Genomic DNA, 12461 nt, shown 5'->3' with positions numbered 1-12461 from the left:
AACCCTGGCTCACTGAATTACGAGGCCATCCCTGGCATTTTTAGTCAGTGGCCACTAGACACCCTCGTCACAGGCAAAGTGTCCCTAAACCACAAATCTGCCTTGTTCATACAAATATAAAAATGTAGTGGAACAGCATATTCTTATCACACACTCCTTGAACACATGGGTGGAAGGTTACTTACATAACCTGGTAGGTTGCAGTTGTGTGGTTGAAACAAAACGCAGCTTTCTTAAACCAGTAGAAACCTCTAAGACCTTTTCAAAATAGGAATCTTTCCATTTTCTATCGGAGACAATGCTCACAGCATGAGTAATGCCCATCAGTTATCAGTAATTTAGCAGATTGTGCCAGTGTTGACATTTGTTCTTGGCTTAATTGTGCGTGAGTGTGTGTTTTAAACAAAGATGCAGCTGTCCCCATTCCTGGCAATTAGGATATAAAAATGGTGTTCGCTGAGTCTGGCAGAGGGATCGGTTCTCCATGTGTTTACTCTTTTGTTTGCAAGGCCTTCTGAGTGTTTGCTGCAATTGTACCATCAGAATATCAATTTGGTTTAAAATGGAACCATATCCCCATTAATAGAAATAACAGGAACTGCAGACCTCCATGTTTCCAGATCATCAGTCTCTGATTCCATCAGAGATGCTTGTGATTGTGTGTGTGTGAAAGACACTTCTTTGACTTCTTGTGAAGGCAGGTTTTAAATGTTGTTAGGATCAAAAAAGCAGTGTCAGCAGAGATGCTCTGGACTCTTGCTAATCATTTGCAGAGTATCAAGCAATCCAAATACCTCCCATATAGAATACAGTTATCCCTCAGTATCCTTGGGATTGGTTCCAGGGCTCCTGTGGACACCAAAATCTGCCAGTGCTCAAGTCCCTTACGTAAAACAGCATTGTATTTGCATAACACGTATTCACATCTCTAGATTATTTATATTGCCTGCTGCTGCTGCTAAGTCGCTTCAGTCGTGTCTGACTCTGTGCAACCCCATAGATGGCAGCCCACCAGGCTCCCCCATCCCTGGGATTCTCCAGGCAAGAAAACTACTACTATGTAGATGATATGCCAGTAGTTGTACATACAGTTTGAATGCAACAGTTAGAATCAGACATGGAACAATGGACTGGTTCCAAATTGGGAAAGGAGTATGTCAAGGCTGTATATTGTCACCTTGCTTATTTAACTTCTATGCAGAGTACATCGTGTGAAATGCCGGCCGGATTGGATGAAGCACAAGCTGGAATCAAGATTGCAGGGAGAAATATCAATAACCTCAAATATGCAGATGGCATCACCCTTATGACAGAAAGCGAAGAGGAACTAAAAAGCCTCTTGATGAAAGTTTGACCAAGCTCGGGAGTTGGACAGGGAAGCCTGGCATGCTGGAGTCCATGGGGTCGCAAAGAGTCGGACAGGACTGAGGACTGAACTGAGGCGGTTCAGTTCAGTTCAGTCGCTCAGTCCTGTCTGACTGTTTGCGACCCCATGAATCGAAGCACACCAGGCCTCCCTGTCCAACTCCTGGAGTTCACTCAAACTCACGTCCATTGAGTCAGTGATGCCATCCAGCCATTTCATCCTCTGACGTCCCCTTCTCCTCCTGCCTCCAATCCCTCCCAGCATCAGAGTCTTTCCCAATGAGTCAACTCTTTGCATGAGGTGGCCAGAGTACCATCAATCAAATATGGGATTACAATACTAATGGACCATCTAAAAGTTTATGTGTTATTTCTTTACAGTTCCAGTGAGGTCACTCAGTCATGTCTGACTTTTTGCGACCCCGTGGACTGTAGCCCACCAGGCTCCTCTGTCCATGGGATTCTCCAGGCAAGAATACTGGAGTGGGTTGCCATTTCCTTCTCCAGGGAATCTTCCCGACCCAGGGTTCAAACCCAGGTCTCTCGCATTGCAGGCAGATGCTTTAACCTCTGAGCCAAGCCTACTGGCACCCTCATGGATAATAGTTTTTTGATACATAGATAAAACAGGGTCCACTTTCACCTTGTAGATTAACATGAATTCCAAGATATTGGTGGAACCCTAATCATGAGATTTAACCTGAGTTCTTTGGTTCTTCCAGTTCAAAGAGCAAACTATTAGATGCTGAGACCAGAGTATTGGAGCCTGGGCACTTCCTGTCAAAGTCCTTTTTCTTGCTGAGAGATTCAAGGTCAAGTTCGGAGATGAAGCCCCGACCTGACTTTAGAATCCCCCGGACTGCCTGGAGAGCCCTGGAAGGGGCGCCCTAGAATCATCTACTCAGGGCTCCGTGGTGACCCACTTAGGGCTCCGTGGTGACCGCTGCGGGCACGTGACTCCCAGGCGGCAGGGGCTTGTCCGCGGGGCGTGCGGGGTGGGGCGGAGGTGGAAGGGTGATGGGAGAGCACAGTGAGGGGTTAGGATTTCTGAAGAGGTACCTCTTTGGCATTGCATTTCTTTGGGTCCCCCTCTCCGCCCCCCCCCCCGCCCCCCCGCTGTGTCTGTACTCTTGAAGTGCAGACCTTTCTAAACAGTGACTTACTAAAGCTCTGGGGGACCGTGGTACCCGAAGGCGGCCCGCTGCCTGACCTAAGATTTACGAGTGGTTCCAAGGATGAGACAAGGTCCCAGTGTCTCGGTGACAACAAGGTCTTTGACGAACTGCCGAGAGCTGTGGCCGGGCAGAAAGCCCCAGAATCTCCTCCCTGCTGGAGTGGGGCGCCCGGGGCGCGGGCGGGCGGGCACCCCCGCAGGCCATCAGCATGCAGGAGCCGCGCGCTCCGTCCTTGAGGGCTGCCGGGCTGACCTTGCTCGGCTTTCTCGGTAGATATCGCCCCGGGAGCGTGAGGACGCGGCAGCGGGGGTGACTCAGTGCCCCGCCGCGGCTTTCCTTCCTGCCTCCTTCTAAAATTCCGGGATTCAAACCCGGCGTTTTCCGCCCCACCCCTCCCCCTCTCCACCCCCCGCCTGTCGTTACCCAGACTGTCCGGGTGTTTCGTCCCCCACCTCCCATCTATAGAACTGAAGGCCGACCTTCGCGCTCTCCCTCGCTGCGGGCCCGGGGATCAGACTTGGCCCGCCAGAGCCGGAGACCGCACTGGGCGACAGATCCGGAGCCCGGCCGGAGGGGGCGGTGCGCGGCGCTCTCCGGCGCACAGGCGGACCTAGCCGAGCCCCGCTCCCCATTGGCCACCACCTCGGCGGGAGGGGCCGCCCGGGCTCGGGGCACCTGGCGTCGCCCCTCCGCAGGGAAATCAGAGGCTGCCGGGCATGGGCGCCTGGAGGTGAAGGCATCGGGAGGGAGGCCTGGGGTATCTGTGGAGCTCGGGGAGGCCAGCCCTGTTCTACCAGCTGCCCCGGCGCGGGCGGCCCTCGGATTCTCCTGCTCTGGCTTCGGCAGCCGGAAACTTTGCTCCGAGAAGTCCCCCACCCTCCTGATCGCGCCGAGAGGCGCCTGGTGGGCCGCGCGCCCCCGGGGGCCCCGCAGCCCCGCGCGTGATTGAGGGGGCCCCCAGGCGCCAGGCGCCCGCCGCGCTCCGCCGTGCGCGCGCGGCCGCCAGGATGCGCTACGCGGACCCCTCGGCGAACAGGGATTTGTTGGGGAACCGAACTTTGCTCTTCATCTTCATCTGCGCCTTCGCCTTGGTGACCTTGCTGCAACAGATCTTGTATGGCAGGAACTACATCAAGAGGTAAGAAAGTCCGAGCGCGGGTGGGGTGGCGCGGAGCCCGCGGGCAAGCCCCCAGGTGGCAGCCGGAGGCTCCGCCCCGGCGTGGCCCGTGTGAGCGACCCCGGGGTCTGCACTGAGCCTCGAGCAAAGCCGCGTGAGGTTTGGGTCCCCGCGCTCCTAAGCGCATCTCTCCACGCAACCGGAGGAGAACGCCTGCGTCCAGCGCTGGCCAGAGGGGCCCGACAACTTTGTTCTGTTGTGGAAAACGGGGGACAGGATGGAATTCGGACCGGCCAAGCTGAGGATAAAAACATACGAATGTCCTGAGCGGCCTCAGGGGTCAGATCAGTGTCCTCAAGTCCACAGTGCCACGGCCATATGGTCCGAGGGGAGGCTGCCGGGTGTAGAGGGCTCAGAACCGTATAGGGTTACCTCTTGAGTCCTGAACTTTTGTGGGGGCCCCTGGGGGAAAAAACACATTCTACCCCCCACCCCCATCCCCCCGCCCAGGAGTGCAGAATTAGGTGTGGCGGGGTGGATAGTGGGCTCGGACGATGCGACAGAAACAGTGAATTCTTACAGACCGGTATCCACTGGCACCGGGAAAACTCACCACCCGATCCCTCCTGAAGCAGATGGTTCCGTCTCATCCTTCGGCAGAAGGTCAGAGCTGCAGCAGAAGTTAACCGCCCCCACTTGGGCCCCCCTCCTACCCCACCTCATCCGCGGGCAAACTCCATTAGGAGAAAGGGACTCCACTAGGGCACGGCCTCAGTCCCTGCGTGCGCAAAACACGGAAATGCCACCATGGGCTTCTGCCTACGGCTGGCGGAGGGCAGCCGCTTGGGGTTACAGGACCTGGGGAAAGGGCTGCGCTAGGATCCTCGCGTTTCAGAGCCTCTTTCGGAAAGACCACACTCTTTTCTGCCCGAGCTTTTTCCTTCGCTGTCAGTTGTCTTCCTACCCTCGCTGCCCCTCCCCCCATCAGACGGATAGAAAACAAAACGCCTGGCTAGCTATATAAACATCCCGGCTTCTTCCCTAAACTTCCGAATAATAAAACAGTTTTTCTCTTTGCATCCTTTGGAGTTCACGTCAGTCGCTGGCGTCCTAGTCTGGGCTGCATCCAGGGATGGGAGCAAGTGACAGTGCTGCTGGGCCTGGGCTCACTGTAGGAGAGTCAAACAGTTGGGCTATTTTCCGCTCCGCGTCCCGAGCTGGGGAGCGTGAGGCCCCTTGGCAAGAACATTTGTTCCCAACCAGCCACTGCCCCGACCTTCCCAGAGAGCATTTTTCTCTGGTTGAGGGCAGCTGATGGGCCCTGCGTGGTGCTGGTACCATTAAAGGACATTTTCAGAGTCTCCTGGCTTGCTGGAGCCCATTGGGCCTGCCGCCCCCTGCTCCCCCGCCCCCACTAAGATGACCCAGTGCAAGGACAGTTGGGCCCGAAACGACCAGCTTGCTGCACTTGCTCCTTAGCAGGGTGGCTCTGGGTTCCTACCCCCTGCTGGCACCTACCCAGAATGGCCCCGGGGTTGCTGGGACCCCTGCTGCCTTATCAACACCGGGAAAATATCCTGCCCACGGCAAACGGCAAACGGAAGCTCAGCTTCTAAGTGCTCGCCCTGGCAGGCCCTCCTCGATCTTGGGCTGATGAGCTGGCTGCCTGGAATTCAGCAGCCATACCAGTTGCATCCCGACTTCTAACACAGAGACCTCATCCCCCTTAGTCTCAGAGGCCACCTCACAAGCCTCGCTCCAGGGCCTGGATGAATTCAATCAAGTAAGCAAACTCACATGTACTGGATCCCGGCAGGGCACTGTAGGATCGTTAAAGAAGATGCCGTGGTCCTGGTGTTCAGGGGGCTTGATGTCTAGCTGGGGAAACATAGTGGCCACAGATGAGCTAAGATGTGAGTGTCGAAATGTTTGAGGAGGAAGGCGCCACCAGACCAGAGTTGGGAGGGAAGAAGACCACCTGAAGGAGGTGGGACCCGAATGGGCCCGTGAAGGAAGGAGACGCTTTGGGCAGGTGAGGAAAATGCAGATCCAGAGCCCAAGAGGGCAGGAGCCAAGGTGCAGAGACGTAGCCCCGCCGACTTGCACCTCCTGGGCTGACCCTACCTGTGCTGTCACACGGGGCTTTAACCATCGATCAGTTGGACCAGCCGAGAGGCTGTCCGGACCCTTCTCCAGGTTGTGGCTGCCACGCTGGCACACGAATAGCATCTGTTCCCCTATCTTGTTTCTTACACATCTCATCTTTGCCATGAATTGACTCGATAAGGTTACTGGTCTGTCTCCTGTGTTTCTACACTTGACACTTGAGTGCTCCTCCAGTAGATGCCCTGGAATGGCCTGCACGAGAGTCACCTGCGTGGTCACTGAAATGCAGGTTCCCGGGCCCCTCTCTGGGAGTGGGTCCCAGTAACCAGCCTTTTTAATGAGCTCCTCGAGTGATTTGTAACTCTGCTGCTCTAGGCCTGTGGTTCTCAATGAGGGCAGTGTCGCTCCTCGGGCAATGTCTGGAGACACTTTGGGTTGTCACAGTAGGGAGAGGAGAGCATCTGGCATCTCTCGGGCTGAGGCCAGGGACAGGGCCAAAGATGCTACAATGCACAGCCCGCCCACGACAAGAAAGACTTATCCAGCCCCAAATGTCAGCAGTGCTGAGGGAGAGAAACCTTGCTCTAGATGAACACTCCATGGGATAGGGTTCACTTTGTTTTGTCCCCAGCTGTACCCTGAGCACCAAATATGGTGCCTGGCACATAGTAGGTTTTTGAAATATTGGGTAATGGAGAAATGATTGAAAGCACATACCTGCAGGGGTAGTGAACTCAGGAGACCAGTGACGATGTGGATCCCACTAAGGTAAGGGGGAGTGTAGGGAATGGGAAGCTCAGGGAAGGAGGAGACAGATGTATTTTTGGGTCAGTGGCTTATTGGACTGAGAAGGACAGTTTAAATTCGGTTCACAGGGAGCTGCATGTGGTCCTTCAGTAGAGTAGTGATGTGATCCAAGCGAAGGAAGGCTCTCTGGGCCTTTCAAGAAAGGGGTAGAAAAGGGAGGAGGCTGGGAGGCTGTTGATGCAGCCTGGTCGGAAGTGAGGAGAACGTGGTGCTGGAGGCAGATCTACTTGGGAGCTGGGGATTCATGCAGGCGGCTGTTCTTTGCTTCTGGGCTGAGCTGGGTGGATGTATTCGGCAGAGCCTTCATTGTTTGACATGACACAAAGAGCTCAGGGCCACAAACAGGGCCAGCTGTTCCAATGAGAATCAGGGACAGATTCCAGCAGAAGGGAGTGGGGGTGTGAGTCAGTGCACATTCTTTTTTTTTGGTTGCCTGGCCACTCCCTGTGCTGTACAGGGGGTACTTCCAGGAAGGGAGGTGAAGGGGAGATGTAGAGAGGAAGGTGGGCAGTACAGGTGGCTTAGTGGGCGCCAGGTCTCTACTGGAGTGCCAGGGTCCAGCCTCAGCAGAGTCCAGGGATACCCTCAGGATGAACGGCGTTGGCGAAAGATGACACAGGGAGACCAAGCTTAGGTGAAGCGGGTCTGCAGCTTTATTTTCAAAAGCAGCTTTTATACCCTGAGTTACACATTTCCAGAAGTGAAAGATGCAGAGTCATGCAGAGTCAGCTCAAGATTCCATCAGTTTTGACCTTTATTGAAACCAGAATGTTTTTTGCATACCTTTTCATTTACAAGGGTCTTGTGTTATGTACATTATCTTCTGGCCCAGAGGCCTGTTGACATTTTGTGACCCTTTTCTGGTAAAGGTTGGTCCACCAGAAAACTTGTTTTCCCTTAAAGTGTTTTTTCTTTATTTTTCCAATCTGTGTTACCCTCAGAAAGTACTAAATAAAGTTACATTCTTATGGAGGAAAGGTGTAGTGGGTTATAGCAAAGAAAGAACTTATTAACTCAAAGGTCTTATGTTGCTAATACCAAGGCTACTACTTGTTCTTCTTACATTCCAACTAATGCACTCCCAGGCACACAAAGGGTAAGCAAGCATTGGCTCAACAATGCAGTATTATTCTAATAAAACTTTTTCACTGCTCTAAGGTCATGGTTGAGATGTTGTGAACAATCATGTGCGTTAGTTGCAAGAGTATGGATAAAACTGCCAAGCAAGCTTAGAATGCCAACAGAGGGGTTAGAATTGAAATACTCCTTTCATGCCCAGGAGACTTATTAACTAGAGCCCTTAGTTGATTTTCTTCAGAGAAAGGTGGTCAGGGATAGACCCTGTTAGTGTCAGAAGAGTTGGTGAAAGGCAGAATATGGTAAACAGTAGACAGCAGACTTTGGTTTCAGGGTCGATGCTCGAGCAGATCCAGGGAGTCCCTCGAGTCCTGATCTGCCTTGCCTGTCAGGTCTCCTCCGCATGACCTTGTCATGGGTGGGATCTCCTGTGCTGGCTCCCGGCATCGGAGAAGGTGAGCAGTATGTGGAATGAGAAGGAAAAGGCAAGAAACAGAGCTGTGAAATTTGCCCTTGGTGTTTCTTGGCTTCCATGTCTGTTCTCACTTGAACAAATACTTAATGAAGATTTCCTACACGCTGAACCCACAGTGATCTGCAAGACGGATGCAGCCCAGGGTCCCCAGTAACTCACAGTCTATGGGGAAGACAGAATGGCACATAGCACATGCATAGGCCTCATGGGAGATGCGGACAGGGGACTCGAAGGATGCGGAGCGAGCCATAGCAAATTGGTTGGGATGTCTTAAGGAGCAGGGAGGGAGGCATTTGAAGGGGGTCCTAGGGAAAGGGGAAATGACCCATAAGAAATAGAGGTGGACGGAAGGGGTATGAAACCCAGCTTGAACAACAGTTGAAAGGTTCAGGGGAGACTTGAGTCATTCTTCATAACGCGTGTATAGCTGGGGGCCAGAGTGAGGCAGGCAGAGCTGGATTATGGAGAACTAAGTGGAAAGTGACTTCTTCCCTGATGGTTCAGTTGGTAAAGAATCTGCCTGCAATGCAGGAGACCTGGGTTCGGATCGCAGGGTGGGGAAGATCCCCTGGAGAAGGAAATGGCAACCCACTCCCGTAATCTTGCCCAGGAAATCCCATGGACAGAGGAGTCCATGGAGTAGCAAGAATCGGACACAACTTAGTGACTAAACCACTACAAGTGGGAAATATGTGAGAAGGAGCTTGTCTGGAGGAAAGAGGGTAACAAATTCACATCTAGATCTGCTCAGACACTGCAGGGCAATCCAACAACTCATTGGAAAGGAGCTCAGGAACTGTGGGTGGACAAGAGCCAGACAAACAATGGGGATTTTGGTGTCACCACACATCAAAATCAGCGTTTTTCCAACTTTCATGATTGTTATACACTGTAAGTTATACCTGGGGATCCAGAACATACTCTCATACACATCCATCTGAAAGAAACATTCTGTGAAAGAATGTTTGACCTCATTATGAGAAATTCACTTTAGTATTTTCTATTCTGCTTCATTAAAAATTCACTTTTACTTCATTTTTTTGTTTACATTTCAATACTCTTTTTTTTTTTGACTTTTTTAAAAGTTAAATTTATTTAATTGGAGGCTAATTACAATATTGTATTTGTTTTGCCATACATCAACAAGAATCCGCCACGGGTGTACACGTGTTCCTCATCCTGAACCCCCCTCCCCATTTTACTTTATTTAAAAAATAAATTCAGCCTTAAAAGGAAGGAAATTCTGATATATACTACACTATGGACAGACCTGTAAGATATTATACCAAGTGCTGTAAGCCAATCCCAAAAGGACTATACTGTATGGTTCCACTTATATGAGTTCTGTAGAGACATAAAGCAGAATGGTTGGTTGCCAGGGGCAATTTCAGGATGGAGGAATAAGAAATAAGTGTTTAATGGGTACAGAGTCTCAGTTTGGGAGGATGAAGTTTTGGAGCTAGACGCTGATGATGGCTGCACAACAATTGTGGTTGTGCTGAGTATCACTGAACTGTACACCGAAAATGGTTAAAATGGTAAATTTTATATTTATTTTACCACAATAAAATAAAAAAAATAATTCTGGGATATACTGCTGCATCGATTTTTTAATCTATTGGATGAAACTCTCAATTAGAAAAACACTGGCTTGTGTGATGGAATTGGATGACATCTTACCCAAGGGAGAGCAGAGTGAAAGATGGCGATGGGCAGGGGCACAGAGGAGAGTCCTGAGGGCTTGCCTGCACAGAGGGGCTGGAGAGAGGAGACCTGGCGTGGGAGCTGAGGCTGCAGAGAGGTGGGGGTGGAGGAGAGTGAGGAGACGGAGGTGCGAGAGGAAACTAGGCAAAGTGATCCCTGGCTGGGAGTGGGCAACTGTGACGCGCACTGTGGAGGGATCCGTGCGAAAGGGCCTGCAGTTTTGGCAATGGAGCAAGGGCGGTTTGGGTGTGAACACTGGGAACATTATGTATTCATAGGATCTACTGATCTATAAATTCATAAAGTTTACCCATATTCTAGAATGTGCTATGCTGTGCTTAGTCGCTGAGTTGTGTCCAACTCTTTGAGACCCAATGGACTGTAGCCCGCCAGGCTCCTGGGGGTGTGGAAAGCATCTCTACCTTTAAACTCTCTGCTGCTCCAAATCCCCTTTGTTAGTGCAAAAATCTTAACATAAACTCACATCACTGGAGTGTTCAGTTCAGTTCAGTTCAGTTCAGTCACCCAGTCATGTCTGACTCTTTGCAACCCCATGAACCGCAGCATGCCAGGCCTCCCTGTCCATCACCAACTCCCGGAGTTCACCCAAACTCATGTCCATCCAGTTGGTGATGCCATCCAGCCATCTCATCCTCTGTCGTCCCCTTCTCCTCCTGCCCCCAATCCCTCCCAGCATCAGAGTCTTTTCCAGTGAGTCAACTCTTTGCATGAGGTGGCCGAAGTATTGAAGTTTCAGCTTTAGCATAAGTCCTTCCAATGAACACCCAGGACTGATCTCTTTTAGGATGGACTGGTTGGATCTCCTTGCAGTCCAAGGGACTCTCAAGAGTCTTCTCCAACACCACAGTTCAAAAGCATCAATTCTTCAGCACTCAGCTTTCTTCACAGTCCAACTCTCACATCCATACATGACCATTGGAAAAACCATAGCCTTGACTAGACAGACCTTTGATGACAAAGTAATGTCTCTGCTTTTTAATATGGTGTCTAGGTTGGTCATAACTTTCCTTCCAAGGAGTAAGCATCTTTTAATTTCATGGCTGCAATCACCATCTGCTGTGATTTCGGAGCCCAGAAAAATAAAGTCTGACACTGTTTCCACTGTTTCCCCATCTATTTGCCATGAAGTGATGGGACTGGATGCCATGATCTTCGTTTTCTGAACGTTGAGTTTTAAGCCAACTTTTTCATTCTTCTCTTTCACTTTCATCAAGAGGCTCTTTAGTTTTTCTTCACTTTCTGCCCTAAGGGTGGTGTCATCTGCATATTTGAGGTTATTGATATTTCTCCTGGCAATCTTGATTCCAGCTTGTGCTTCCTCCAGCCCAGCATTTCTCATGAGGTACTCTGCATACTGGAGTGTTAAAGACTTCAATTACTTAAGTTTTAGCAGAGGGGTAGCAAAAGAGCAATTACTGTTTTTTTTTTTTTAAAGGTAGAAAGGATACTGTGTGATCTGGTGGCAACCTGCTGTTTAAACTTAATCTCAGAGGAGGACCAGGTAGACATGGGCCTTAATGCCCTCCTTCAGTGTCTCTCAGGAGCTTTATCATTCTCCATAAAGAATGTGAACATTTTTGTTAGATTTATCTCTAGCTGCATAGTTTATAATGCTACTGTAAAAAATCTTTAAAAAATTATATTTTCTGTCCATTTGTAGCTAGTGTAAAGAAATTAATTTGATTTCAATGTATATTGTTTTTATAAAACAGCAAGCTTGAGGATAATAATAATAATCAACACATAATGATAGTAATTTATTTGTAGAGTCTTCTTGGATCTCTATGTAGACATTTTCTTCTTTCGTTGCAACCCTTTTACCTTAATTCACTTATCTTACTGTGCTGGCTAGAACCTTTGATAGCATGTTCAATAAATATGTCATAGTGAATATCTTGGCTTTAATCCTGATTTTTTTTTCTTAAAATTTATTTTTAAAGAGTAGCATTATTGAAATATAGTCATAAAATCCACCCATCTATGAATTCATAAACTTTATCCATTTGAAGTGTACAATTAAATGGCTTTTAGTATGTTTGAACAGTTATGCATCCCTCATGCCAGTCAATTTTAGAACATTTTCCTTAAACCCCCAAAGAAACACTGTACCTCTTAGCCATCACCCCGTAGTATTCCCATACCTCCCATCTCTAGACATGAATAAATACACTAATCTGTCTCTTTAGATTTGTCTGTCCTAGACATTTCATGTGAATGGAAACATACAATGTGTGGTCTTGTGTACCTGACATCTTTCACTAAGCATATTTTCAACGTTCATCTGTGTTGGAGCGTATATCAGTACTTCATTTCTTTTTTTAATTTTTATTTTATATTGGAGTAGAGTTGATGGCACCCCACTCTAGTACTGTTGCCCGGAAAATCCCATGGATGGAGGAGCCTGGTAGGCTGCAGTCCGTGGGGTCGCTAAGAGTCAGACACGACTGAGCGACTTCACTTTCACTTTCCACTTTCATGCATTGGAGAAGGAAATGGCAACCCACTCCAGTGTTCTTGCCTGGAGAATCCCATGGACGGGGAAGCCTGGTAGGCTGCAGTCCATGGGGTTGCACAGAGTCAGACACGACTGAAGCGACTTAGCAGCAGCAGCAGA

General features: G+C 49.9%; 1 protein-coding gene across 2 annotated transcripts in view; it reads left to right on the top strand.

Annotated features, from left to right (window-relative positions):
* The first annotated feature begins 3137 nt into the window (after positions 1 to 3137).
* Positions 3138 to 12461, top strand: part of ST8SIA5 (ST8 alpha-N-acetyl-neuraminide alpha-2,8-sialyltransferase 5) — a 78055-nt gene continuing 68731 nt past the window's right edge. Inside the window, exon 1 of one of the 2 annotated variants that reach the window (XM_019986869.2) lies at positions 3138 to 3678. In XM_019986869.2, coding sequence (XP_019842428.1) covers positions 3548 to 3678 — 131 coding nt within the window. In that variant the 5' untranslated portion in view covers positions 3138 to 3547. The remainder of the gene's footprint in view (positions 3679 to 12461) is intronic. The other variant, XM_070778997.1, reaches the window with a different exon arrangement.

Source organism: Bos indicus, chromosome 24 (assembly GCF_029378745.1).
Source record: "Bos indicus isolate NIAB-ARS_2022 breed Sahiwal x Tharparkar chromosome 24, NIAB-ARS_B.indTharparkar_mat_pri_1.0, whole genome shotgun sequence".
NCBI classification, from domain to species: domain Eukaryota; kingdom Metazoa; phylum Chordata; class Mammalia; order Artiodactyla; family Bovidae; genus Bos; species Bos indicus.
Note: the sequence above shows the minus strand (reverse complement) of the source record. Positions and strands in the feature narration are given on the sequence as shown.